This window comes from Puma concolor, chromosome E2, assembly GCF_028749965.1.
Source record: "Puma concolor isolate L17-30 chromosome E2, mPumCon1.1.hap2, whole genome shotgun sequence".
Classification (NCBI taxonomy): Eukaryota; Metazoa; Chordata; class Mammalia; order Carnivora; family Felidae; genus Puma; species Puma concolor.
The window spans coordinates 27391976-27416593 of NC_141681.1; the positions used below are offsets into that span (position 1 = coordinate 27391976).

Sequence of the window (24618 nt, forward strand, 5' to 3'; positions counted from 1 at the left end):
ATTAAATAACATCCTTATTTTCACACATACCTAGGTAGTATTAGAATTCATTTCTTTTCACTGGTTGTGCATTCCTTAAGTAGCTTTCTGTGAGCCATGTAATCTCATACTATTATCCTTTAACTTAGAAAACCTAGATTTGTATCCTGCCTCTTGCAGTTAGTGAGCCTGGAAGACTAATTCGGAATCCACCTGCATTAACTGCGATATATCGTTTAGACCTTAATCCACCTGTCTTCAGTAAAGCTAGTAACTTTTGCATGTAGTTTAGTAATCAAGGAGAAAAGATAGGAATAAAGGTAAAGGAGAAGTGTTCATAAATTTCTAGGTTTCTCTGTGCATTAACTCCTCTTTTCTTCCCTTCAGGGTTCTCTTGGAACGGTTGATTGTAAATAGGCCACATCCTTGGGGTCTTCTTATTACCTTCATTGAGCTGATTAAAAATCCAGCGTTTAAGTTCTGGAACCATGAATTTGTACACTGTGCCCCAGAAATTGAAAAGTGAGTTCAAAGTGATTTGTCTAAGAATGAAACAGATGATGGCTCTAGCTAGGGTGGGTGATTAAGAGGGTAATAATAGCCAGAGCTAATGTGACACAAGGGATTGCCAGGCCTCAAGTTTTATCACAAACTTGTGATTGTCTATTTTTCAGGTTATTCCAGTCGGTTGCACAGTGCTGCATGGGACAGAAGCAGGCTCAGCAAGTAATGGAAGGGACAGGTGCCAGTTAGATGGAACTGCATCTCTGCTGTAAATGTGTCAGCCTGGAGGTCCCACTGCACCAAGTTCATAAACTGGCTGAAGAATCCTTTCAGCTCTTCCTGACTTTCCCAGCCCTTTGGTTCTCGGGTACCTGCCCCAATTACTGTTTGGGTCAGCTTCCTGTGTATGTGGGCACGTTCCAAAGTTTAAATGCATTTTTTTGACTCTTGGCCAAAATTTAGAAGATGCTGTGAATATCATTTTGAACTTGTGTAAATATATGAAAGAGAAAACTTTTGTCTGGAACTTCTTGGGTTTGTGCAAAATGTGTCCAAGGCAAGTAGATAAACTTGGTACCTGCCCAGCTTGTAACTGAAAAGGCTGCTGATGCCATCCACTTGTCTGGGGACAGAACAATACAGCTCCATGTCTTCTGACATTCCTGGTGTCCCAAAGAATAGCAAAAAAAGCCAGTTTAAATATTGTGTAACTTATTTTTTTAATGTGGACAGGGGACCTTGAAAATCACAAAAGTTGTTAAAAATGTGTATGTGCTACTATTTGGTATGCTTAGGGGACATGGGAAGAGCTCACAATTGAGATCCCATGGGTTTTTGTTTTGCCTCTTCCCCAAATCTAAAGCCGACTGCTGGGAGAGCATCATTTTCTCATTTCTACTGGAGAACCTGCCCCCTTAGGCCCTGCAAGATGCAGTCAGCTCTTTTTATAACGTAAAACCGGACCAGGCCTAAAAGTGCCCCTTTCTTCTGATCCTTGTAATTTGTGGGAAAGGGAACTAATAGTGTATGAATTGCCCTTCCCCATTATCCCAGTAAATAGCCCTATATAGGCTATGTTGAACAACAACAAAGTCAAAAGGACCAATACAGCCCCTTTTGTAAGCATTTTGAATGTTTTGTAAATGTATTGGTCCACGTGTTGTATTTTGTAGCCTTTCTAGTTCCTGGGCTCTAGCTCCCATTACTTGTATGTGTATGCATACTGTAGTCAAAACATTAAAGTCATGACACACACATGACTCCACTGTGCCTTTCTCAGTAGTAGCAGCAGCCAGTGCTGGTGGTGAGGAAAGTGGACAACCCAGCCTCGCAGAGCCTGTTGCCAATGGGAAACGTCACTTCTTGCTGCATGGTAGATCACTTACGTGAATCTGGCATCTTTAAACAAGCAAGGAAGTGAATTTTGTAGTGTTTCAGCAGTAGAAAAATCATTGGATCAGGTTTCTATGGTTAAATAATTACAAAACATTTTTCATACCCTTTGTCCCCATGGAGTTTTGATATCACATATACCTACTTGTTTTAAAAAGTTTTTAAAATTTACAGTATTTAAAATAAAATATACCTTCATAACTCAAGTTTTATGGCCACAGAGGACAAAAAGTTCAAGACTCAACAGCAGAAATCTTAATGGGGCTTGAATGTCATTGGTGGCTTAGGGTTTCTTCCCTTACCGGTGGGCTGTGCCATGTAGAGGAAACTTCAGACTCCTGAGGAAGTACAGTAGTTGTTGAGTGCCAGTGCCATATCATACCCTCTAACAGAAAATGAAGTCTTGGAGTGGGGGGATGCTTGCTCAAAACAGACCCAGGTCTTCCTTCAAAGTCCACGTTGTTATTAAATGCTAGACTACAACAGGAACCTATTACTATCACATTTCTTCTAACCTTTGGTTCAGACTGAGAACAAAACAGCTATAAAATTCACTGATCTTAGCAATCTGCAAGTCTGCTGTACCCAGTCCTTAAACAGGTCACCCTTATCTCAGTTACCCCTAGCACACCACCTTTGTTACTTTTCCTGTTGGTATTTATTAAAGGAAAAGCAAAAGACCCAGATTTTCCTTTTTTTCAAGCATCAATGAATGCGAGCTTAGAATAAAGTTCTTGTGGATGGTGTTTCAGGCAACAGGGAACCTGCTAACTTGTCAGTTCCAACAACTGGTGTAAGATCATCTTCTGACCATAGCGAACCTGCAAGGCCTGCTGTTCCCTCGAGCTGAGTTTGGTGTAGACCTCCTTGTTACTTAGTAAATCTTGTTCAGATTTTAAGTCTGTGGCATAGGTTTGCAGGGTCAACAAAACACTGTCCCGAAGCAGCTGTCTCCATGATGCTTTCAGCCTGGGGATATTTGTGACTGTCAAGCTCTCCTCTTCCCTTTTATCATCTCCCCATCCATCCTGGTCTTTAAACTCTCTGAACTCCTCAGCAGGCATGCATAGTACCTAGAAGCAATCATTGGGCCCTTTAATTTTGAATCGCTGAATTTAGAGAAAAGCCAGACCTATCTTGGCAGCATTTAAGTGTCCTCTCCCTCCATCCCACCTTTCCTCTTTCATGTAGTTCCAAATATTTCATCTATTCTCAGACCTTTACCTTGAGTGTGGTGGTCAGTTCCTCTTCAGTGAGCACCTCCTCCCGTCCAATTACAAAGGCTCCCTCTTCCCCTACCATCTCCAGTTTGCATAAGAAATCCCAGCGTTCATACAGTAGGAGCCTTTCAGCTTCAACTTTTGTTCCTGTAGGTAGAAAAGCAATGTTGTGTAAGTCTCCATATACCCACCAGTTCATTTCTTCTTCCATCTACCCCACCCAGTCTACCAAAAAAGGGGCAACTGCTATTTAAGAGCGCTTGGGGTGGGGACACAGACACGTCCATCAGTGTAGTGTGCAAGACTTAATCCGACACTCACCCAGTAATGCTGCTTCACGAACTGTCACCATCTGAATGTCAGCTGTGTCATCCGTGTTGTCGGGATATGGTTCAACAAAACCATACATATGAATGAGTTGCCAATTAGCCATTTGTCCATAAGTGTTGAAAATTTCATGGCCTTTAGGAATGGGCTGAGTGGCCACCATCCGAAGACAATTCTGGGGTGGAAGGGAGAAGCTGGGACTAAGCCCTTCCCTGGCCAACCCACGAAGATAATTTCTGTTTTAGGAAAAGCCTCCGGTGGGTGCAGTTCAGCAATGGGACTGATGATACACCTTCCAACATTCTACCTTTTTAGTTCCTGTTAAGATCCTGTACAGGCATACCTCAGATTATCCAGGTTCAGTTCCAGAGCACCACAAAAGAGCAAATAATGTTAAAAGACAAAAAACCAAAAACAAAAGCCAACTTAAATGAATTTTATGGCTTCCCAGTGCATATAAAAGTGATGTTTATGGGGTGCCTGGGTGGCTCAACTGGTTAAGTGTCTGACTTTGGCTCAGGTCGTGACCTCACCTCATGGTTCGTGCATTTGAGGCCCAAGTTGGGCTTTGCACTTACAGTGTGGAGCCTGCCATGGATTGTGTCTCCCTCTCTACCCCTCCGCAGCTCACGTACTCTCTCTCAAAAATAAACATACGTTTAAAAGATTTTTAATAAAGCTTATGCCATACTGTAGTCTACTAAATGTTCAACAGTATTACATCCTAAAGAACAGAAAAATGGGCTTTTCTTGCTAAAAAAAAATGCTAATCACTGAGTTTTCAGTGAGTTGTAACTGCTGGGATGAGATCACCAGAACAAATGTAGCAACAATGGAAAACTTTGAAATCCTGCAATTCTTGCAGTTATAATTCTTCCAAAAGTAGGACACAGACATGAAGCAAGTACTGTTAAAAAAGCAGCACTGACGGACTTGCTCAACACAGGGTTGCCACAGACGTTCAACCTGTAAATGCAGTATCTGAAGTATAATAGAACAAGGTATGCCTGTACAGTAGGATGAAAGGGGTAAAAGTCGCTGGGTTTTAAAATTGAACAATTAAACCAAGATCAAAGTAGAAATGGCAGATAGAGGCAAAAATTAAAAAATAGCCATTTCCTAAATTTTGATTCCATAAACTTGGATCTGATCTTGGCAACTTTCCACATAGCAAATGGAATTGATATACCCTTGATATCAAGTTAGATTTGACCTATGACCATTCCCCTTTCCTCCCTCTTCTTTTCCCAAAGTAGTGACAGTATATCTGACCCAGGCTGCTGTCCACTGGGCCCCAACACGATCTTGGTTCACTGGCACTACACAGAGGAGCCAACCAACCTCTAGCACCAAGTAAATGGCAGTAGCTTATTACAGAATTAACCACAACTTTCTCTGCGGGTTTTGAAGTTTTGTGTTCTACTTCGTTGGAATACGCAAACTCAAAGTACATAACAGAAGAACTTCACCTACACATTTTTAGCCTGAGGAGAATGGAGCCCACAGAGCCCAACTGTCAGGGCAGGCAGCATCAACGACCAGCACTGGTTTGAATCAAATGCCTGATCATCAGTGCACATAATAACAATAACTGAGAGGGATCCACTCACTGGAGAGTATTCTAGATTGGCATTATGATTGGCTAAGTGGTTTAGTATGTCTGCAGCAGGCACCATCAAAGGGGAGTTTGGCTCCTTTTCATCCTCCTCTTCCTCCAGTGGTTCCTGAAAGCTGCCACAGAGAGAACTTTGCTAAAGCCCAGGGTAGGGTGAGAGACTGGGGTGTGGTTCACTGTTCTTTCCCCTCTCATCCCTCAACTGAGATCTAAAGAAAGGAGTCCTTCAAGGTTCGGCTCACTGACCTGTACGCCATCACAAGAGCCACGAGCTGGTGGTAGAGTTCCAGGGAGCGAACCCTGGGGCTGAAAAGATCCGGGTGGGCTTCCATGAACGGCAATACGATGGAATAGTATTCAGTGCGGATGTTGGCCAAGTCCTTCTCCACCGCCTCGGGTACGCCCGTGCCCTGCAGCAATCGCCGACGCTCCTCCTCGGGCCTGCGGTGACACCCCAGCCAGGCTCCCTTCACACACCCTACCGGGACTAGCGCTCGTGGCCCGATCCCCGGGCCAAGGCGGAGCGAGCCGCGAGGCTACGGGGCCGGTGCTCCCCGCCCCCACCAAGGCTCTCACCAGAACATCGGGTGCTCCAAGCGGCCTAGCTCCGGCCACATCGCAAAGTAAGGGCTCCAGGGCGAGGCCGGGGCCTGCAGCTCGTGCAGCAGCGCCAGCAGCAGCGGCACCCAGCCCGACTGGCTCTGCAGCGCGCCTCGCTCTGAGAGAGACACAGAGGTGAGAGCACCGGCGCGGCCCCGCGGCACGCCTCCCCGTCGCACCCCGCCGGCGCACCCACCTTGCTCCAGCAGGCCGCCGATGGAGCAGGTGTGCTGCGACAGGAGCGCGGCCCGCGGCACGGCAAACAGCAGCTCCCCGGGCTGCACGCTCTCCCGGGCCACCATGCCGTAGCCGGCCACCGTGCCCTGCCGGCTCACCGCCACCTGAACAGGGGGAGCGGTGGGTCAGGGCTGGACTGCGCCCCAGCCGCGTCCGCCCGCACCCCCGCCTCCTCACCTTGGGACTCAGCTCCAGCCCCACCCGCCGGCACCAGCTCAGGAAGCCGGCCACAGGGTCCGGGTCCGGGTCGCCTCCCACAGACCCCGCCACCTGAAACGAGCCAGCGCGGTGGAGACGGTCCGCCCAGGAGAACGCGCGGGAAGCGGGAAGGCATCGCAGCGTGCGCGCGGAGAGAAGTTCGCTCTGGGTGGGGGAGGGGACGAGGAGGGCGGCCAGGGACCTGCGCTAGGGAGCCGCAGGGACGCGCGGGACCGCACTGCGGGCGGGGTAGGGGCGAGCCGCAAGGGAGACGGGCAGGCCCCGCTCCGGCCCCCCGCAACTTACCCGCCGGCGCTTTGCCCTGGTCGCCATGGCGGAGGGCGCGCGACCCAGCCGCTCAGAAGCTCCGCACTAGCGCTTCCGGCGTCCGGGAAAAGGCCTCTCGGGGGCGGGGCCACAGGCCCCGCCCCGGCGCCACGTGACGCGCGCCACGTGGCGCTCGCCTCCTGATCCACGCGGAGGACGAGTGGGGATTTGCACCTGGTCAAATCATTCTTCCTGAGCACATCTTGTGGAGCCCGAGTGTCCCCAGTTGGGTTTAAGTCGGGTCCGATAAGGCGTGTCTCTGTGGAGCCTCGAGCCTGGTTCTGAGCCAGCCACAACTCTCCCCTTCGGTCTCTATGAGCTGAGACATTTCGGAATAGAAGTCCGGGTAAAGAACAAAACTCCCGTTTTCCCGGTACCAACCAAGGCTGTCAGCGCACCCAGGTGGGCGACCAGCCTGCCTTCCTGATCTCGAGTCTCCGTTAGCTACGGTCATCTAACCGTTTTACACGGAGCAGGTTGTCAATGTGCGTGCGTGCGTTTCGGAGTGTGGGGGGTCAGGTTGTGTGTGTTTCCGAGGGGCAGGGGGAGGGTTCCCAGAAGTAGAATAACCGGCCTCTGCCCGCACTCGCTAGTATATCCGTTTGTCATCATTTGCATAGCACATGGTGGGTTTTATTTTTATTTAGATGCTTCTTTATTAGTTGACACATAGCAGGTATGCAATTATGTATTTATTGAGTAAATGAGTGAATGAGTCCGAAATGGTGGTTAAAACCTGGGAAAGTAGCATGCTGTTAAGTAAATGAAGCATTGAATAGAGAGTGTTTTGAAGCCAAACAATGCCAAAGCCAGTTCTCAGCTTTACAATATTATTAGGGTAAATTCCTTCTCCTGAGGCTCCGTTTCCTCAGCTGTGAAACTAATATCTACCCTATGGAATTAATGTAAGAATTGACAAGATAATGAATGTGATCAGAACAGGAAATAGGTGGGGCACATGGCTGGATCAAAGTCGGTAGAGCAGACGACTCTGAATCTTGGGATCTGATTTCAGGGTCCTGAGTTCAAGCCCCAGGGTGGGGGTAGAGTTAAAAAAGAAAAAAGAACCAGAAATAGAAACATGGATGGACACTCCTACATATGCAACCCCATCTAAACCTCAAGAAGCACCAGCCTCAATGCTGCCTTCTCACGAGCTTCCTATGATGGGCCTGGTGTCACCACACTCAAATTCTTCTTAGTTTATTAGTTTTCCATACACTTAACTCTTAATACTTTGACAAGGGTTTTTATTTGTTTTACATTTTGTCGTCTCAAAGTTTCATGACATCAGCCACCAGAATACACAAAATTAGGTTCTTCGCTTTATATAGACAGGAAAATAATAAATTCCATTAAAAGTTCACTTTGACCAAAGAGACAACCTCCGATGGAAAACCACACGCAGGAAGACCCAATATACATATATATATATATATAATGTATAGATATTTATAGATATCTGAAAGAAGACAGAAAAAAAAATCCAAGATTTGCAGCGCTATCTACAGTTAAGAGGGATTAATTCTACCAGCTTTTCAAACAGTCACATTTGATATTCAAAGGAAGCACGTGAGTGAATAGAACTGGGGACAGACTAACACTCCACCAGGCTCTAGAGCAGTCTAGTAATGGCTTAAGATTCTAGAAGGGGGTGATATGTGCAGAAATGTGGATGCAGGTGTCCTCTCAGCCTCAGAGCACCCCACACGCAACTGTCCCCTCCATAGCACTGCCTTTATCATTGCTCTTTTACTTGTTTTAGACTTTGTGGCAATTGATTTAGGCTCCAAGACAAGTGGCTCCTGTTTCTGGGCCAGGAGATTCTCCCTGATGGTGCAGGTGGGTTGGATGTGTGTGGCTCAGTCCTGGGCTTCAGGTGAAAGGAGGGGACTGGGGTACCTGGAGAGCCTTTCTCCTCTGCCTGGACCTTGTTCTCTTTTGGAACCTCCACCTCCCACCCCAGGACCCAGCAAGCCCCAGCCCAAGCCACTCCAACAGTCCTGAGATGGTGATGTGGGCCTGCAGAAGTCTCACTACCTTAGACCATTTCTTTCCAGATAAAATCTCTTCTTGCTTAGTGATGCCCACATAAAATGTTGGCATAGCTTGACCAGAACTCTCCCTAACAACACCATGTTTCTGGTGGCCTTGGACACACTGCTGCTGATTGGGTTGTCCTCCATGGAACCTGGGGACAAAAGAGGGGGTCTGCTGGGAATCTCAGCTACCACTGTCTCTAGTCACATACTGGCTCCTGAAGGCAGACACCGTGAAGTTCTCAGGGGTGCATCCGACCTTCATGGGCTATCCCAGCATTTAAGTTCAGCCCCCAAGTCAGGCCCCTATGGAGATACAAGATCAGGTGACTTTCTACCTCAGGGCCTTGGCTCAGACATGGGACAGGGCCACGAGGTGGTGGAGTGTGTGGGCTGGGACAGTCTGTGGGGTTCCTGCCTGTAAGGTCCTCTGTGTTTGGTCTTCCTGGAGCAGAGGAACCCTGTTCAGCCCCTGCCTGCCTGTCTGCCTGGCCCTACATCACCAGGCTAGCCCAGAGAGCACCAGGAAAACTGCTGCCTGGTCAGAGCGCCCCCTTGTGGCTATGGTTCAGATGATTGTCACATGTGCAAAAGACAGAAACAGATGTGCTTGGTGGGGGAGATGGGGAGAAAGAGGCCTGCAGAGCTCCAGGGCCCCTACCTCCTAGTGCTCCCCTGTGCTGTCTCCTGTCACCCCGGTGCCTGAGCTGGACCCCATGCTCCTGCTGTCCCAGCACACCACCTCAAAACCCCATCCCATCTTCAAACCTGCCCTGCCCATGGGGGTCATCCCATGCTTTCTTCAGTCCAGGATATTACCCTGGATCCTGCCCAGAGAAGGACTTGAGCTCTTTCCTTAGCAGATCCCCTTCCTCCCTGAGCCCTGCCCAGACTGTGGGGAGTTGGAAGAGGGGCCTAAGTCAGCCAAGTTAACAAGGTGAGTGAGGTGGGGGTGGGGAGGAGCGAGCCTCTCAAACCATCTGGAGACCGTTCTGCTGCAGCATCTAGGATGAATCCCCTCACGTTTTTAACAAAAGAGAAGTGAACCCATTTCCTCCCCCGGCCTTCACAAAAATAAACTAAAGGGAAAATGAGCCGGCGCGAGGATGCCAGTGGGACGTCGATGCGGGCGGGGGCAGGTGGGCATCTCTGCCAGGCTAGGGGCTTCAACAGGACACCTCCATGGTGTGATTGACCTGGCCCAGCCCCTCGCTGCTCTCCGAGTGGGTGCAGGCCTGCGGGCGGCTGCCATCCACCGAACCGGCACTGGTGAGCGACGCGGTACGAGAGCGGGCGAGGCGGGTCATGCTGGCCGAGGGCACTGTGGGCAGAGATGGGAACGGGCATGAGGACTGGTAGGCGGGTCTGGGTGCCAGCAGGCAGGAGAAGGGTTGACACAAGCAAAGCGGCAAGACCCGTTTTTCCAATGGCACAGAGGCCCCTCCCAAGCCAGGGCTCTGGCACCTACTCCATCAAGCCGGAGGCATGCAGCACCAGCGAGTGAATGAGCCAAAGAGGGGGGGACCGGGCACCCCGCAGAGGCCAGCGGGACCCAGCTCACAACAGCTGGCCAGAGCTATGGCCAGAATGGGGTCACTGCCCGGGTACCCCTGAGCTGCTACAGGGACGGGACAGAATTCCAGCGATGCCCCCCCTCAAGAGGATGATGGGACAGGGGAGTGGGACTACTTCCGTGAAGAAGGACTAGGTGTGGTGGCCACAAACTGCCCTAAATCTAATTTCTGTCCTTATTTGGAGTTTCACGAGCAAGACGCTCAGGGGCAAACTCCACCTCCCTGAACTCAGCTGGCCATTGGTCCAGCTGGGGCATGGTCAGACACCCTTGCACCCAGGGCCAGGCCTAGGCTTTACCTCTGAGAGGATCTGGTTCCAAATGCCTGAGCTCTGAAAGCCACGTGGCCCATGGCCACCCAGAAGCCAGACTGCTCTGAACCCCAGCCAATCTAGAGCCCTGACATGGGACGCAGCCCACTAGGTCCACGATCTGTGAAAAAGCACGACTCTTTTGGGCTTTAGGAGGCGAGCGGGACACAAGAAAGTTCCAAACCACAGCAAGATGAGGCCCGGCCGCAGCGCTGCACAGAGGAAAGAGCAGGGGGTCCTGGGGTGGGGATCCATGCATCAGGGGAGGGGCCACAGGGCTACCTGCTCCTCCACTCAGCCTTCGGTCCTTCAAGTATGCAACTAAGAGAGAAGACAGAGCCAGAGGGGTGGGGCAGGGTGGGGGGAGACACAGAACACGGGTGAAGAGCGTGATCCGGCGAGGCCAGGGTGTTGCGAGGGTCAGGAGAGAAGACAACAGGACAGGAACAGAGCGGGCTGGGGCAGGGCCAGAGCTTTAGGAAGCCCCCTCCTGCCCACCCACTGAAGCAGCAGCCCTGGAGGGAGCCCTGATCCCACGGTGGAGGCACTCATCTTGCTTCTCCAGCCTGGGCTGTGACCCTGAGGGGCTCTTGGTGACAGGGCTAGTGCCAGCACCCTCACCCTTCTTCCGGGCCCCAGTTCCCCCATGTACAGAATGGGGGAGGCCTGCACAACCTCCTAAATCCTGCCCAGCTCTCAGGCTGCCTGGTGGCATTTTGCCTGGGGTCCTAAGAACATGTCCCAGCCCAATAAGCTTTGCTGGTCTACCCATCCCACAGATGCTCACGGGGCAGGCCCCGGGCTCAGGCCCAGCCACAGAGCTCCTGCTGTGGTTCGCTGTTGGCTTTGGCCTCTCTTTGCCCTACATCCCCACAAGAGGCTGGCAGGCTCCTGGGGGGCCAGAGGGATTTCCACTCCTGGCTGGGCCCCCAGTTTTCCCCCACGGGCGTGTCCTTCTAAGGAGGCACAAGCTCCAGAGGGTAAAGTCCAGGGGGGAAACCTTGAGGGAGAAGAGTTTTGCTTCCAGCAGGAGAGCCAGGTATATGGGGGAAAGGGGAGGAATCAAGGAGATAAAAAGGGTGTGTGCATGTGCATGTGTGTATGTGATTTAGAGGTGCCCATGAGCAGTCTGGGGATATCATCCCTGCACAAGGGGCAGTTTGGAGAGGGGAGGAGAGTGGGCATGGCCACCCCTTGGCCCCTACTCCCTTGGGGTCTTCATATACGCAGCCCCCAGGTTTGGCTGCCTTGTGTCTCTCCTAAAACCCAGGTGGCCTCACTTGCCTTCCTCACGCCCTAGATCCCAAGACCACTCTAATGTCCCTTGCACCATCCCACCACGTTTGACAAAAGCCCTTCTCAGGTGCCATAGGCCTGGCGGGGAGCTGGTGGTATACATGACTCACCTGTAGGCAGGCTTTCTGGGCAGGACTCAGCCCTGGGCTCTTGTCCCCCAGGGCTGGAGGAAGAGCCTTACCGCTCCAATGCTGCTAGGAGAGCACTGTGCCAAAGCCCCTCCAAGAGCGGAGGAGAGCCAGATACAGCCTAGGATCATCTACTTACAATGCAGGTGGAGACGCCCTAGAGGGTCCCCCGTCATGTGGGGAGCATGTGGGGAGTGGCACAGCATGTGGGCCCTGAGAACACAGAGCTCATATGCCCACAGGCTTAGTGCCACCTGCCACCGTGTGCCAAACCCACTTTGCTGCCTGCCCACCGGTCTCTAGGGCGGGGGCAGGGGGAGGTATACTTACTGTAGCCCATGCCTTGCAGGAAATATTTGAAAGCCTCAGTCAGCTTCCCTGGCTGCAGGACAGAGAGACAGTACATGCTTTGACTGGCTGCCTGGGATTAGGGGAAAAGGAGGCTTCCCCCACTTGGGCCAGATAAGGGAAGGAGGGCCAAGAGTCTCACCTGTGTGACTTGGGGGAGCCCCCCGGAATCTGCCATCTGCAGGGAAGAGAAGGGGGTGAGCTGAGCGGGGGCCACCCCACACCCTGCCCAAGCCTCGTATACCTAAACAGGCTGCGCTGACCCGACACGCTGTCCTGTTCCCGCCCTGGATGGGACCCCAGGCAGGCCCCTCCCTGAGGCTGGGCCCTTGGCTGAGGAGCTGGCCTATGGCTGGGGAAGAAGGCCTCACCTTCAGGAAGGTCGTGGTGGTTGGATCCAGTTTGGAGTTGCACTCCACCTAGGGACAAGGTCAGCAGAGTAAGGCAGCCCCAGCCCCCGGGGTATCAGGGGAGCCCCTGCCCCAGTTGCTAAGGCAGGTTCTATTCCCAGAGCTGAGAGGCTCTACTCGTGAGAAGGGTGTGCAGGGGGCAGACACAGGCTGGCACCAGGGCCCTGGCTGAGGCTGCCCCACGCCCGCCAGGCTGCCTTCTGAAAGTCAGGCCCCTGCAGATCAGGAAGCAGCGCCCCAAGGGACCTGAGATCCTTGGACTCCACTCATAACTGCTGGCCGGACGATGTCCTCACGGGGAGCCAGGGCCACCTTGGTGGCAGTGGCGGGCAAAGTGCCAGGGACCGCGGGTTCAGGCGCTGAGGTGAGGGAGGGTCAAGGCTCAGCAGGAGACTGAGGCCCCTGCCCGAGTCCCCATGGCCACAGCAGCACACACCGCATTCCTCCAGGCCCTCAAGCACAGGGAGGGTGTGCTAGTTTCTGTCACACGGGGGGGCTACCCTGGTACTCCTCACCCCAGGGACGGGGTGGCCATCAGGTGGTCTGGCCCCAGCTCCCTCCCGTCTCCACGCCTCCCTCACTCAAAGGGTGGGATTGTGCCAGGTGGTGATGCATCATGGCAAGACGGTGGGAGGGGGGGTGAGAAATCCAGCATCCAGTGCCTGGCCCTGCCAGCCAGAGGCCAGTGATCTCTGTACTCCCGCCTCCCACCCCCAGTCAGGACGCTGTCCCTCACTCACCACACCGTCCTCAGCAGGCGCGTTATCCCCGACCACCAGCATCACGGGGCAGCTGCAGACACAGAGGACAAGGGCTGTCTGGCCTGGGCGTGGTGGGCAGGGACAGGCTGGGGGGTGAGGGGCACTCACCGGAGTGTCTTGGCATTGGGTACTGTTCCAGGCCGGTTAATGTCCAAGTCTCTGCGGCTGCAGGGAGAGGCAGAGGTGGGCATCTCAGAACTGGATCTGAGGTGGTTGTGTGCCCCAGGCCTGCCCCTGTTGTATTCCAGCCTTACCTCATCCTCCCACAATGGCAATTATGGCCCAGCATCCCGGGCTGGTCCCAGAGTTGGGGTTTACGGTTATTGAGTTGTCTCAACTATGGAAAAGGCTCTAAGAGATCCCAGTTAGGGGTAAACAGGGAGGCAGGGACCTGCTCTGCACAAACAGGGGTCTTCAGGCCATGTCTCATACGTAACTTCTTCTCAGACCCTGCAATTCATGCCAGGTGGGCCCTGAAATTTGGCTCTCCCTCCCCCTTGAAGCACTCTGACATGCACCACCACCTGTGCGTGGGATTCCTGGGTCGTAGAGGAAGGCAGAGCCTAACCTCTCATTCTCCACTGTTCCTCCAGCACCATGCACACGGCAGGTGCTTAATAAATATTTGTACGAGAAAAAGAAAGGAGGGAAGGCCAGCGGGCTCTAAGGAGCACAGCTTGAAAACCATGGAGTTCATCCAACCCCCCCTCCCCTCCTACAGATGTCAGCCCTGAAGTTCAGGCTGGGGGCATCAGGGATGCTGCCCAGCTTCCCCCACTGCTCCTGGCTGGCCAGTAATGCCCCGGGGGAAAAGGCGTGGAAGAGCCCAGAAACCAGAGCTGGAAGCCCTACCCTACCCTCTGTCCTTCGAGGGGTGTGACCTTGGGCAAGAAGTAACTCTTTTCTTCTTGGTACAAGTTGTTCATCTACAAGCTTGGGAGAGCACGTCTCCTGCCTGCCTCCTTCTGTGACTGGTTGTACCGAGGGGACAGAGGGGGCACTCTGTGGCCTGGTGCTGCGGAGCTGGGCCCCAGGCCGCCCGCACCTGTTGTACATGTTCCAGAAGAGCTGCAGGTTGGCCTGGTTCACCACGTTCCCGATCTGCTGCCGGTAGCTCTGCACCAGCTCTGTGTTGCTCACCAGCTCCTCCTGGGCCCACGGGATAGATGGGGGAGGTGCACGGAGGGGAGCAACAGACAGGGATGTGGTCTCAGACGGGCACAGGTGTCCCAGACAGAACCACCCTCGCCCCATTCCCAGCAAGTGAGGGAGGAGGCCTCCCACGTCTGTCTCAGGAGAGTAGAGTGAGACAGGTCAGATGCCTCATGACCCCAACCCAGATCCCCTCCTGGTAGAAGCCCCAGGTGCCCCTGGGAGTAGACAGAACCAGGCTCTCCAGAGGCTCCCAAGGACCCCCAGTTCAGCCACCACTGCTGCTCCTGTGGGGGCCCCACCCCCTTACCTGGCTGAAGAGGTGGGATAGCACCGTGTCAGGTAAAGTGCTGGTCAGGCCAGAGAGCTGTGGGCCGGGGTGGAGGCCAGTGTGAGTGCCGCCCCTTACCACCACCACCCCCGTCTGCTAGGTGGACCATGCTCACCTTGGTGGCCGCCCAGTCGATCCAGCCTTTGCCGTTGGGGTCAATGTTCATCAGCACCAGCCCCTCCACCAGGTCGGGGAAGATAAGCTGCCATGAGAGGAAGACAGAGCTTGGGAGGCTGGCTAGTATGTAGGGAGCCCCAGCCTTCCCACCTGGCAAACGGGCTGTAAGATGCTGACTCTGCCTATCTCACAAGTGGTTGGGAGGGGCCGAGGAGGACGTGCTCTGGAAGGGCTTTGAGGAGCCACAGACGCCTCCACTGGCTACAGATGGAAACCTGCCTGCCCCCCACCCCACCCCTTCTGGCTGCCTCTGCTCACCCTCTACCCCATTCAGCACCTTTCAGTATTCTTTGATTGGCTTCGAGTCTATGTCTATATCACTGTTTTCCACCCCTTTTAACAGGTCTTTGAATCTGTTTGATCTGTTGTAAAACTGAGGATTAAACATCCTCAATAAAACATTTTGTTTAGGGGCACCTGGCTGGCTCAGTTGGTTAAGCCTCTGACTGTGGCTCGGGTCATGATCTCATGGTTCCTGGGTTTGAGCCTCACATCAGGCTCTGTGCAGACAGCTGTCTCCCTCTCTCTCTGCCCCTCCCCCACTCGCACTGTCTCTCAAAAACAAAAAAATAAGACATTAAAAAAATTAAAAATAAAAATTAAAAAATAAAACACTTTGTTTCTTTGCTTTCATAGAAAAAGAAGCTCTAGTGAAGTAAGAAACTGACCTTTCCAAAGCCTGTTTTGTGTTTGATGGTAAAAGAAATTCAAATGATCTGTTCAGGTGTTTGCCCACATTTAGGGGAAAATGGTCATATACATACGACTTTACTATCCTGTCAAGTTTATCTGGGGTGACAGGGAATATATATATATATATATATATATATATATATATATATATACACACACACACACACACTATAAGTAGACTTATATACACTATATATGGTAATATATATAACTATATATATAGTTTCATATATACTACTATATTACTATATATATAGTTTTATATATAGTTATAACTACTTGTTAGTAGTTAAGTGCTGAAATCCATACTGGAGTTGAAAATATCTGGTCTTTTCTTTTGAAAAAAGAAACACTTTGAATCCTGAAAATTAAGTTTTTGTTTTTAGAGATGAAAAGCTTGTGGGCTCCTACCCAACACAATGTTTCTGAAATGCAACTTCCTTTAAACCTTCCAAACTTAATGTAAGTGTAATTTTTGGTTAAGAAAGGACTTGTGTTTCAGGCAGCAACCTCTTTGACCTTGGCCATAGCAACTTTTTACTAGACACGTTTCCAGAGGTGAGGGAAACAAAAGCAAAAATGAACTACTGGGACTTCATCATGATAAAAAGCTTCTGCACGGAGAAGGAAACAATTAACAAAACTAAAAGGCAGCCTATGGAAATGACATCTCTGATAAAGGGTTACTATCCAAAATCTATAAAGAACTTGTCAAACTCAACACCCAAAAAAATAAATAATCCAGTTAAGAAATGGGCAGAAGACATGAACAGACATTTTTCCAAAGAAGACATCCAGATGCTAACAGACACATGAAAAGATGCTCAACATCACTCATAATCATGGAAATAAAAATCAAAACCATGATGAGATACCACCTCACACCTGTTAGAATGGCTAAAATTAACAACACAGGAAACAACAAATGTTGGCAAGGATGTGGAGAAAGGGGAACCCTCTTACACTGCTGGTGGGAATGCAAACTGGTACAGCCACTCTGGAAAACAGTATGGAGGTTCCTCAGAGAGTTAAAAATAGAACTACCCTAGGATCCAGCAATTGCACTACTAGGTATTTACCCAAAAGATGCAAGAACACAGATTCAAAGGGGCACATGCACACCAATATTTATAGTAGCACTATCCACAGTAGTCAAGCTATGGAAAAAGCCCAAATGTCCATCGACTGGACATGGATAAAGAAGATGTGGTATACATACACAATGGAGTATTACTCAGCCATCAAAAAGAAAGAAATCTTGCCATGCAATGACATGGATGGAACTAGAAGGTATTATGCTAAGTGAAATAAGTCAGTCAGAGAAAGACAAATAGCATGATTTCACTCATATGTGGAATTTAAGACACAAAACAGATGAACATAGAGGAAGGAAAAAAAGAGGGAAGGAAACCATAAGAGGCTTAATGATAGAGAACAAATAGGTTGATGGAGGGAGGTGGGCGGGGGATGGGCTAGATGGGGGATGGGTATTAAGGAGGGCATTTGTGATGAACACTGGGTGTTGTATGTAAGTGATGAATCACTAAATTCTACGCTTGGAACCAATTTTATCATCTATGTTAACTAACTAGAATTTAAATAAAAACTTGAAAAGACGGGAAAAAAAGCCTTAATGTTAAATATTACCCTAATTACTGAATGAGTGATTAGGATAATCCTTACTTAGTGGCTAGAACAGTTAGTTGTATGGTTTGCCGCTAAAAGAAACTTTGGCTGTGGATAATGGTAAGCAAGTTATAGTCTAGTCTTTTGAGGAAATGTATGGAAAAAGTAATCTTCCTCTTTTTTTTATTTCCTAGGGTGAATAAAAGAAAACAAAGGGCTCTTCTGAGTGAAGAGGAAGTGGCGGGGAGGGGAAGGAGAAGGAAGAAAGAGCAAATGTTCCTATAGTTGAAGGGTGGCCCCCTCCAGGAGACATCAGCCCTGGGGTGGGGGTGGAAGTAAGGAGACTCACTGCAAACTTGGCCAGCACATAAGCTCCGGCTCCTACTCCGATGCCAATCACGTACTTGAACCTGGTGGAAAGCGTGGCTGGTCACTCCAGGGCTCAGGGAGCTACTTCCCATGATTGCCATCAGGTAACTCTGATGGCCCCCCCAGCACAGGGACAGGGTAAGGGCAGAGACTCACCCAAAGTGCTGTACCACGCTGGGGAGCATGGCGGCCAGCTGCTCCATTGAGGGGAACTGGTACCTGCAGGCAGAGCAGGAGGTCAGGGCCAGGTGCTGCCTGGGGCACAGAGCTGGGAAACCTGGAGGGGGGCTCCCCGGTACCTACCCCTGGGGAAACTGTGACGCCCCCACCTGCTGACCAGGGGCATCCACGTGGCACACCACAAAGTGCTTGGTGATCTCCTGCATGTCCTCAAAGTTGAAGAAGGTGTTGAAGCACAGCTTGTCTGCAAAGACACACCTCTCAGCTGTGGCTCAGCAAAGGGGTAGGGAGGCCTGTGGCCCTGAGAGGGAGGGCAAGGCAGAGGTGGTCAGCCTCGTGGCCCAGCAGTGACACCAAGGCCCAAATGGCTAAGGGCACCAAGCTGAGGGTGAGTGGGGATCTCCGGGGCCCTGTGGGGAAGGAGGGGAGGCAGAGGAAGGCAGGATGAGGCTGGGGTGCACTCACGATTGAGGCCCACATCATGGTAGGTGAGGATGGCCGGGCGGTTCCCTTTGGGGGAGCCCCGGATCACCACGTGCAGAAGGCCGTAAGGCGTCTCGATGTCATGTTCCTGGAGGGGAAACGGTACCAGACACTCTGGGCAGCCCTCACTGCGGCTTATGGGCAGCCTGGGGGCTGATGGGCCTGTGGTGGGGCCTCCACCTCCCAACGGGGGGGCATCTCATTCTCATCACCCCAAGCAGCCCCCAGGGAGAACAGAGCAGACGGAGCACTCCTTCCCAGAGGCGTCTGGCACAGGGACAGCATGAGCCAGTCTGCACGGGGAAGTTCTGCAGACTGGTGGGGTGGGCGGCCAGTGTCCAGGCCCTGCTGCCCTTGGCCCTGCAGAGTCCAGTGAAGCTCGTTTTCTCTGTCTCCCCGCAGCCCCTCCAGGACAGTTCTGCCACCCTGGCCTGAGTTGCGACCTCAGCATGTTCCTCCTCCATTCAGAAGGTGAATGGCCTCAACAGCCCTGCTTAGAATCTGCAGTAACCTTCCCCTTTCAGCCAAGCCCAGCTTCCAACCCCTACACCTGACCCTGGCTCCCACCTCCACACTCTTACTCATGCTGTTCCTTCTACCTCGAATGCCCCTCCCCCAGATCCCCAAGGCCTCCCTTCCAACAGGGCATGGTTAGATGTGCACTCCCACCCCAAAGGCCTTCTTGCAGTGACCACTATAGGATCCTCCTGTGTTCATGCCCTTGGTTTTGTGGCTTGGGGTTTTTAGTCCTTCAGGAAACAGTGCTGGATGATGTAGGTTCAAGACCTCCTCTGTCCCTTACTGTGTGACTCTGAACAGGGTATATACCACTTCTCTGTGCCTCAGCCACCTCTTCCCACGCATCTCACGGGGACCCCATGAGAATGGAAGAAGCTGATGTCTGTGGAGCATGTAGCACTTGCAGAAAAGGAGGCTGAAGTGCTCAGGCGTCCCTGAGCCTTAGGGAGGTGCCCTGCTGGCTGGTCCCTCTGCCAGCTAGTCACTTTGGGCCACTAGAAGGACAGACTCTAAGAGGGTCTGTCAGAGCTGAATTAACAGCCTTGCCCTGCACCAAGGGGATCCCTGTGGGTTGTCCCTGTGAGTTGGAGGCGAAGCTAAGGTCAAGGGCAGGAAAGGAACAACATGTGTGCCAGGGGCCATGCATGTTATGCATGCATTTGCCCCTTTTGCAGATGGAGGACGCTTAGGTTCAGAGAGATACCATGTTCCTGCCCCTGAGAGAAAAGGGGAGACTCAGGAGGCAGGAGGCAGCTTCCTGGGGCCTGGTGTTCTTGGGTCAGGGCTCAGAGGACCACTGTTCAGGCCTGTGTCTCCAGTGGGGAATGACAAGGTGATATAAACCCTATGGCCAAAGGCCACACCCTGGGAGCCACAATTCTGCTGTGAGACCTTGTTAAAGAAACCTGATGTCCTCTAAGTGGTCCCAGGTCCACCACAGCCTCCCCACATCCTAGGACTGTCCTCCCTCAGGGCCATCAAAACAAGGAGCACTTCCTGCTCACTGACTCTGACCAGGCACTTCTCATGTGTCTTCTCATTTACTCCTCACAGGGACCCAAGCCCCAGAGGAGCAAACTGAGGTTTGGAAAGGAGAAATAACTTTCCCAAGGTCAAGTCCAGAGAAGGTACAGCAGGCCTTGCCAGGTGCCAGCCTCAGAGATCAGGGGTATGCAGTCAAGGCTCCACCCAATAGATTTGCAAGCAGGCAGTTTTCCAGAGCTGCCTGGCCCTGCTTGGTGGCAGTGAGGGGTGGGGTGGGGGGCAGGGAGGCATGCAGCATCCTCCACAGTCTCTTAGCTCTGAAGAGCAGGGCTGGGGCAGGAGGGATGCACAGTGCTATGGAGGGAGGGTGGGGAAAGACTGGGAGGGTTGCGGGCAGGAGGGGCGCCCATCGCACAAGAGCTGCAATGCGCTTCCTGCGGGTGTGAAGGGCAGGTCTGTGTGGGTCGGCTCTAGCCCTGCCGGCTTCAAGTCCGGGCCCAGGGTGGCAGTCTTCCACCCTCAGACCGCCACCACCTCAGACTTCCACCCTCTGACTGCGCGTGAGGGGTGTCTACCCGCCTCCCAGCCCTGGTGTGACCGCAGCAACACCATCACCGGTGCCTGGGCAATGCTCTCCCTGCTAAGGCTTAACTGCCCGGGGTGGGATGGGCTGTGGAGGGCAATGGCCCGGTTGCTGGGCCTCTGCGGCCCAATGACTTGGCTGAACCCTCCCTGGCCAATCCAGGAGCTCAGACCCAGCTCAGCCAGATGGAAACCCAGTGTCCCCGCTCCTCCGGGTCCTGCACAAGAGGGGTGATCCAAGGGCCGCGGCCGGACCCACTAGGAGCCCCCAGCCCTCAGGGCCGGGCGCTCCCATTGGCTCCTGGTGACGTCAGAGCCCCCCCCCCCAGGTGGGCGCCCGCGAGGCACAGCTGCCGCAGCAACAAGGGAGGGGGCTCTGACGTCCTCTCTCTGCCGTCCGACTCCTCTCTCCTGTGACCTTGAGGACTGGAGGGGGGTGCTCCCAGCCGGGTTTCAGCACACGGAGGGGGTGAAGGGCTGGGGGGAGGGGCTAGTACAATTCATTCCATCAAACCGCATCAGGGACTCGGCCCCCCGGGTGCAGACCCGGGGTAGGCGCTGACGTTGCTGCCAAGGTGCAGGGCACCCGGTGGTCTGTGGCACCTTCAGGGCAGGCCAGGCGTGGGGGGTGTAGGAGGTGTGCTCCTGCTTCTCCCTCCTGGAGGAAGGACAGCACCCCGGGGCACTGCTGCCCCGCAGGCTCATGGCTCCAGCGTTGGCTTCCCCCACCCACCAAGTAAGACCCGCGACCCCCTCCTCGAGCTCTCCCCCGCAGGGACCTGGGTCTGAAGGCTCGGGTAGCACCTCCCCCAGACCTCCCCGCCTCAGCCGGACTGGCACAGCAGTTCCCTGGGGACCACGGAGGCGCTGCAAGCAACTCTTAAGGAAGGAAGAGGCTGTCTGTCCTTCGATTGTCACTTCAGTGAGGCGATCCGAACAACCAAGACAACCCTCGCAGGATCAGAAAGGTGGAGACCCCGACACGTGCAGTGAACACAGCCTGCCCCAGGGCTGAGATGGTCACAGGCGCGAGGCAGACGCCCACCGGGCACCTGCGAGACGGAGGGCACACCGCCAGGGGGATGTGCACGCGCTGGCACACCGGTCCACCCAGGCTTGCGGACAGGTAACAGCCCTTCCCCATAGACGCTGACTAGCAGCTAAACCCTAACTAACCACTGATGCAGGCCAGGGTCACCAGGGAGACTAGAAACTGCTGGCCTTGCCTCGGTGACTCCCAAGGTGAGGCGACTGAAGGCAGATCCGCCGCCAGGGGCAGAGGGATGTCCCGTCCTCCCTGCCCACCTGGCCGCCCCCAGAGCCCTCACTCACCCCATCCCAGCACTCCGGCATCTTGCCGAGCAAGAAGGCGATCCGCCTCTACCAGGAAGGGCAAACAAAGGCCTGAGTCACCACGGTCCAAAAGGAGGGGGCAGTGAGAAGGGGAGACGGCGACGCTGTGATGGGGCGCCGCTCCCGGGCCATTTATAAGCAGAGGCTCTCGGCCTAGGCCGGCCCCGCCTCCCTGCGGGGTTTCTGCGCAGCCACACGCTCCCCCCGCCCCCAGCCCCCGCTTCCAGATTGGCTGTCGGGAGACAAACCTGACTCTGATTGGCTTCCGAAGTCCTCTCTCACCGGCTCCTGCTCCTCCCCCTGCTCCTCCCGCCCCCAGCAACACATCATCCTCCATGGTCCCTAGCCCCTACCTCCCGCCCCCCCACCTCCCGCGCGGGCACACACCAACAGCTGCAGCTGCACGAGGGGTCCTGGGAAGATGAGAGAAGAGACCACACGTACAGGTGTGCCCTGTGTCAGGTACACAGGAGCTCTCATGAACACGGACACTAACGCGGGGCAGGGGAGGCCACACAGGCATGCCCAAGGCGGCCCCGCCCTTGTCCCATTCCCAGGGGGGCGGGGAGGGCCTGAGATGGCCTCGAGCCCAATCTCCACGTCAGAAAGGTCTGGATGACTTAACCTTGAAGGGACGGGGAAGTGACTGGCTGTCTGGGGCAACCTTCCTTCGTGACCCTGTTCCAGGGAATTCTCCTTCTCCACTCCCCAGGTTCTCCTCTCAGGTAGCCCTCATTCTGCCCACATGCACGCCTAGTGCCTGCCCACAGTGCTGAAATGGGGGTTCTGGGCGCAGGGGGCCTGGGCAGATTGCAGAACCAGCAAGTATGGTGGGGACGCACCAGTCTTGCCCTCCCCACCCCCACCCTGCAGCAAGGGGCTGGAGGCTACCAGGGAGAGGAGGGACTGGGGTCAGCCTGTCAAAGTGGACACGCCCACCTTCTGCAGACCCACCCACAACCAGTGTGGGGCTTGGCTCCCAGGGGGGTGGGGGGGGGCCGCCAGGATGCAGAGGCCACCTCAGGCTCTCTGCCCTGTCCTGAACAGCAAGGACTTGGGTAGAGAGCTGGTTTGAGTCCTGCAGGTAGAGGAAACTGGGAAGGAGGAGGCCGAGGAGAGGAAATAGGTCAGGGAGGTGAGCAGAGGAGAGAGCCCAAGGACTGAGGCGGCAGGAACCACACAGAGAAGGAGGGTGCTAGGCGCCTGTGCCCCCATTTTGTCTCTTTGATGAAGGAGCATGGACAGCCCTGCATGCTGTCTGGCAGCACTGAGGGAAGGGGGTCACCTCCTCATCTCTGGTGCCCAGTGATTTGGTCAACACCTGCCATGTGTGCTATTCCTGGCCACATCCTCTGTCTGGAGCACACCGACGACTTTCCCTGCCCCATCTCTGACCTCTTGCCAGGATACGGAGCACGGTGTCCCACGGCCCCTCACCTACTAGCCATGTTCCCTGTTCTCTGCGGCCACTTTGGCACAGCCACGCCCCCTGCCCTGTCCACAAAATGCTCCTACCTGCTCCTCAAAGGGGGCGAAGGGTATCCTCCCACCCTTTCTGCCACTAAACCCCTGCTCTTCCATGGTCGCCTTCCAACTTTATGCCCAGTCCAGCCTCTGACCTCTGAGTGGCCACCCTTGGACCCAACTGAGAAGCTGATCCTGGATACTGCCCACTCTAATCCATGGCCCGATTTCTGTTCGGCTCACTGCCTTCAAATCCATAGACTTGAGTTCAAGTCCCAGCTCCCCCACCCACTAGCTGGGTAACCTTGGGTAAGGATTTTTAATTTCTCAGCCTCCTCAACTATAAAACAGGAACCATGCTTTCCTGAAGAGTTGCTACCAAGACAAGAAAGAGCTGCATGAGGGGCTCTAGACCTGAGCCCATGCCTGCCCAGGCCCTGACAGGGGAGAAATGTGCCCAGGCAATCCGTGTGCCTCTCCAAACTGGGAATTGGCCCCTTCCCTGGAGGTTGTGCAGTTGTGGCTGGACGAGGCAGGCTCAGGTCCTACCAGCCAAATCTAGGCTCCGGTCATATCCCTTCCACTTCTCTGCTGTGTGACCCTGGGGAAGTCAGTCAACCTCTTTGAGCCTCCACATCTGTAAATGGGAGAATAGCTGTGCTGTCTGCATGAGTGGCTGCAAGGATAACACACAGTCCTCACACACCTGTGGAAAATGATGAGAAAACTAAAGCACAGAGAAGTTAAGTGTCCCAAACAGCTAGTAAACATGGATCTTACCAGCACCTTAGCACTCCGGGCCTGAAGTCACATTTTTGAGTAGCAAATGCTTATTAGCCTATCTCCCACTTGCCAGTCTCTGTCAAATGCCTTACAGGTGCTACCTTATTTTATCCTCTTAACACCCACTTTATAGACGAGGAAAATGAAGCACAGAGAATTTCTGTAACCTGCCCAACGTCACACAGAACCAGGAACCACACTCGGGTAGTCTGCCTCTGACTCCATGCTGTGGTGGCCGTAGCCACAGTTCTCTCGGCATCTGAGTGCTGGGCCTTGGGCATCATTCCCTACAAACACGTGGGGAGGTCCGAGCTCTGTCCTCACTGTACAAATGAGGCAGTGACGTGTGTTGGAGGTCACATGGCTCATAAGTGGCAGGGCCAGGCCCTGGACCCAGGTCTGTCTGGCTCTTGTTTGTCTTGCCTCCCCCACTGGCTGGGTCCATTGAGGCAAGGAATCAAAGGGGATAAAATCCCTGCCAGGCCTTGGCCCAGATAACGGTCATCCGTCCTCTCAGCTGCTCGTCTAAAAAAAAAAAAAAGGCAGCCTCTGTGCAGCCTCCATGTGGTGCAACTGGAGACAGCAAGGTGCCTTTTAGCACATGCTGCCCTTTACCAGGCAGAGGGTCCCAGGCACTGCCAGCAGTAGCCCTGGGCT

The 24618-nt window shown here is 53.5% G+C and overlaps 3 protein-coding genes across 15 annotated transcripts in view; 1 reads left to right on the plus strand and 2 right to left on the minus strand.

Moving 5' to 3' along the window:
* Positions 1–1737, plus strand: part of CNOT1 (CCR4-NOT transcription complex subunit 1) — a 105215-nt gene extending 103478 nt beyond the window's left edge. For all 6 annotated transcript variants that reach the window (XM_025920769.2, XM_025920770.2, XM_086689290.1 and 3 more), the window contains exons 48-49: positions 367–501; positions 654–1737. In XM_025920769.2, the coding sequence (XP_025776554.1) occupies positions 367–501; positions 654–732 (214 nt within the window). In that variant the 3' untranslated portion in view covers positions 733–1737. The remainder of the gene's footprint in view (positions 1–366; positions 502–653) is intronic.
* Positions 1184–7500, minus strand: SETD6 (SET domain containing 6, protein lysine methyltransferase). 2 transcript variants are annotated; one of them, XM_025920775.2, is made up of 9 exons: positions 6379–6420; positions 6052–6144; positions 5834–5978; positions 5614–5755; positions 5284–5478; positions 5033–5153; positions 3417–3597; positions 3100–3242; positions 1184–2948 (listed from the first exon to the last, which is right to left on the minus strand). In XM_025920775.2, the coding sequence occupies exons 1-9, from the start codon at positions 6403–6405 to the stop codon at positions 2643–2645; spliced, it is 1353 nt and encodes a 450-aa protein (XP_025776560.2). In that variant the 5' UTR covers positions 6406–6420; the 3' UTR covers positions 1184–2642. The 2 variants fall into 2 exon arrangements, with proteins under 2 accessions (XP_025776560.2, XP_086545420.1); XM_086689294.1 differs by lacking the exon at positions 5834–5978 and having other exon boundaries at positions 6052–7500.
* A 132-nt stretch (positions 7501–7632) lies between these two features.
* NDRG4 (NDRG family member 4) overlaps positions 7633–24618 on the minus strand; it is a 79819-nt gene continuing 62833 nt past the window's right edge. For 4 of the 7 annotated variants that reach the window (XM_025920812.2, XM_086689298.1, XM_086689295.1 and 1 more), the window contains 14 exons: positions 18259–18364; positions 17917–18037; positions 17770–17832; positions 17594–17654; positions 14864–14950; positions 14728–14784; positions 14311–14414; positions 13374–13430; positions 13245–13296; positions 12466–12513; positions 12237–12272; positions 12077–12128; positions 10605–10643; positions 7633–9759 (listed from right to left, as the gene is read on the minus strand). In XM_025920812.2, coding sequence (XP_025776597.1) covers positions 9605–9759; positions 10605–10643; positions 12077–12128; positions 12237–12272; positions 12466–12513; positions 13245–13296; positions 13374–13430; positions 14311–14414; positions 14728–14784; positions 14864–14950; positions 17594–17654; positions 17770–17832; positions 17917–18037; positions 18259–18364 — 1038 coding nt within the window. In that variant the 3' untranslated portion in view covers positions 7633–9604. Of the gene's footprint in view, positions 9760–10604; positions 10644–12076; positions 12129–12236; positions 12273–12465; positions 12514–13244; positions 13297–13373; positions 13431–14310; positions 14415–14727; positions 14785–14863; positions 14951–17593; positions 17655–17769; positions 17833–17916; positions 18038–18258; positions 18365–21693; positions 21852–24618 lie in introns of those variants that run through there. The other 3 variants (XM_025920810.2, XM_025920811.2, XM_025920813.2) reach the window with 3 other exon arrangements.

Coding starts and splice junctions, on each gene's coding strand:
- SETD6 (XM_025920775.2), bottom strand. CDS start 6,405: ATGGCGACCAGGGCAAAGCGCCGGCGG. Junction 5,479..5,613: donor TTGGAGCACCCGATGTTCTG/GTGAGAGCCTTG, acceptor GTGTCACCGCAG/GCCCGAGGAGGAGCGTCGGC. Junction 3,598..5,032: donor CCAATCTAGAATACTCTCCA/GTGAGTGGATCC, acceptor CTTCCACCCCAG/AATTGTCTTCGGATGGTGGC.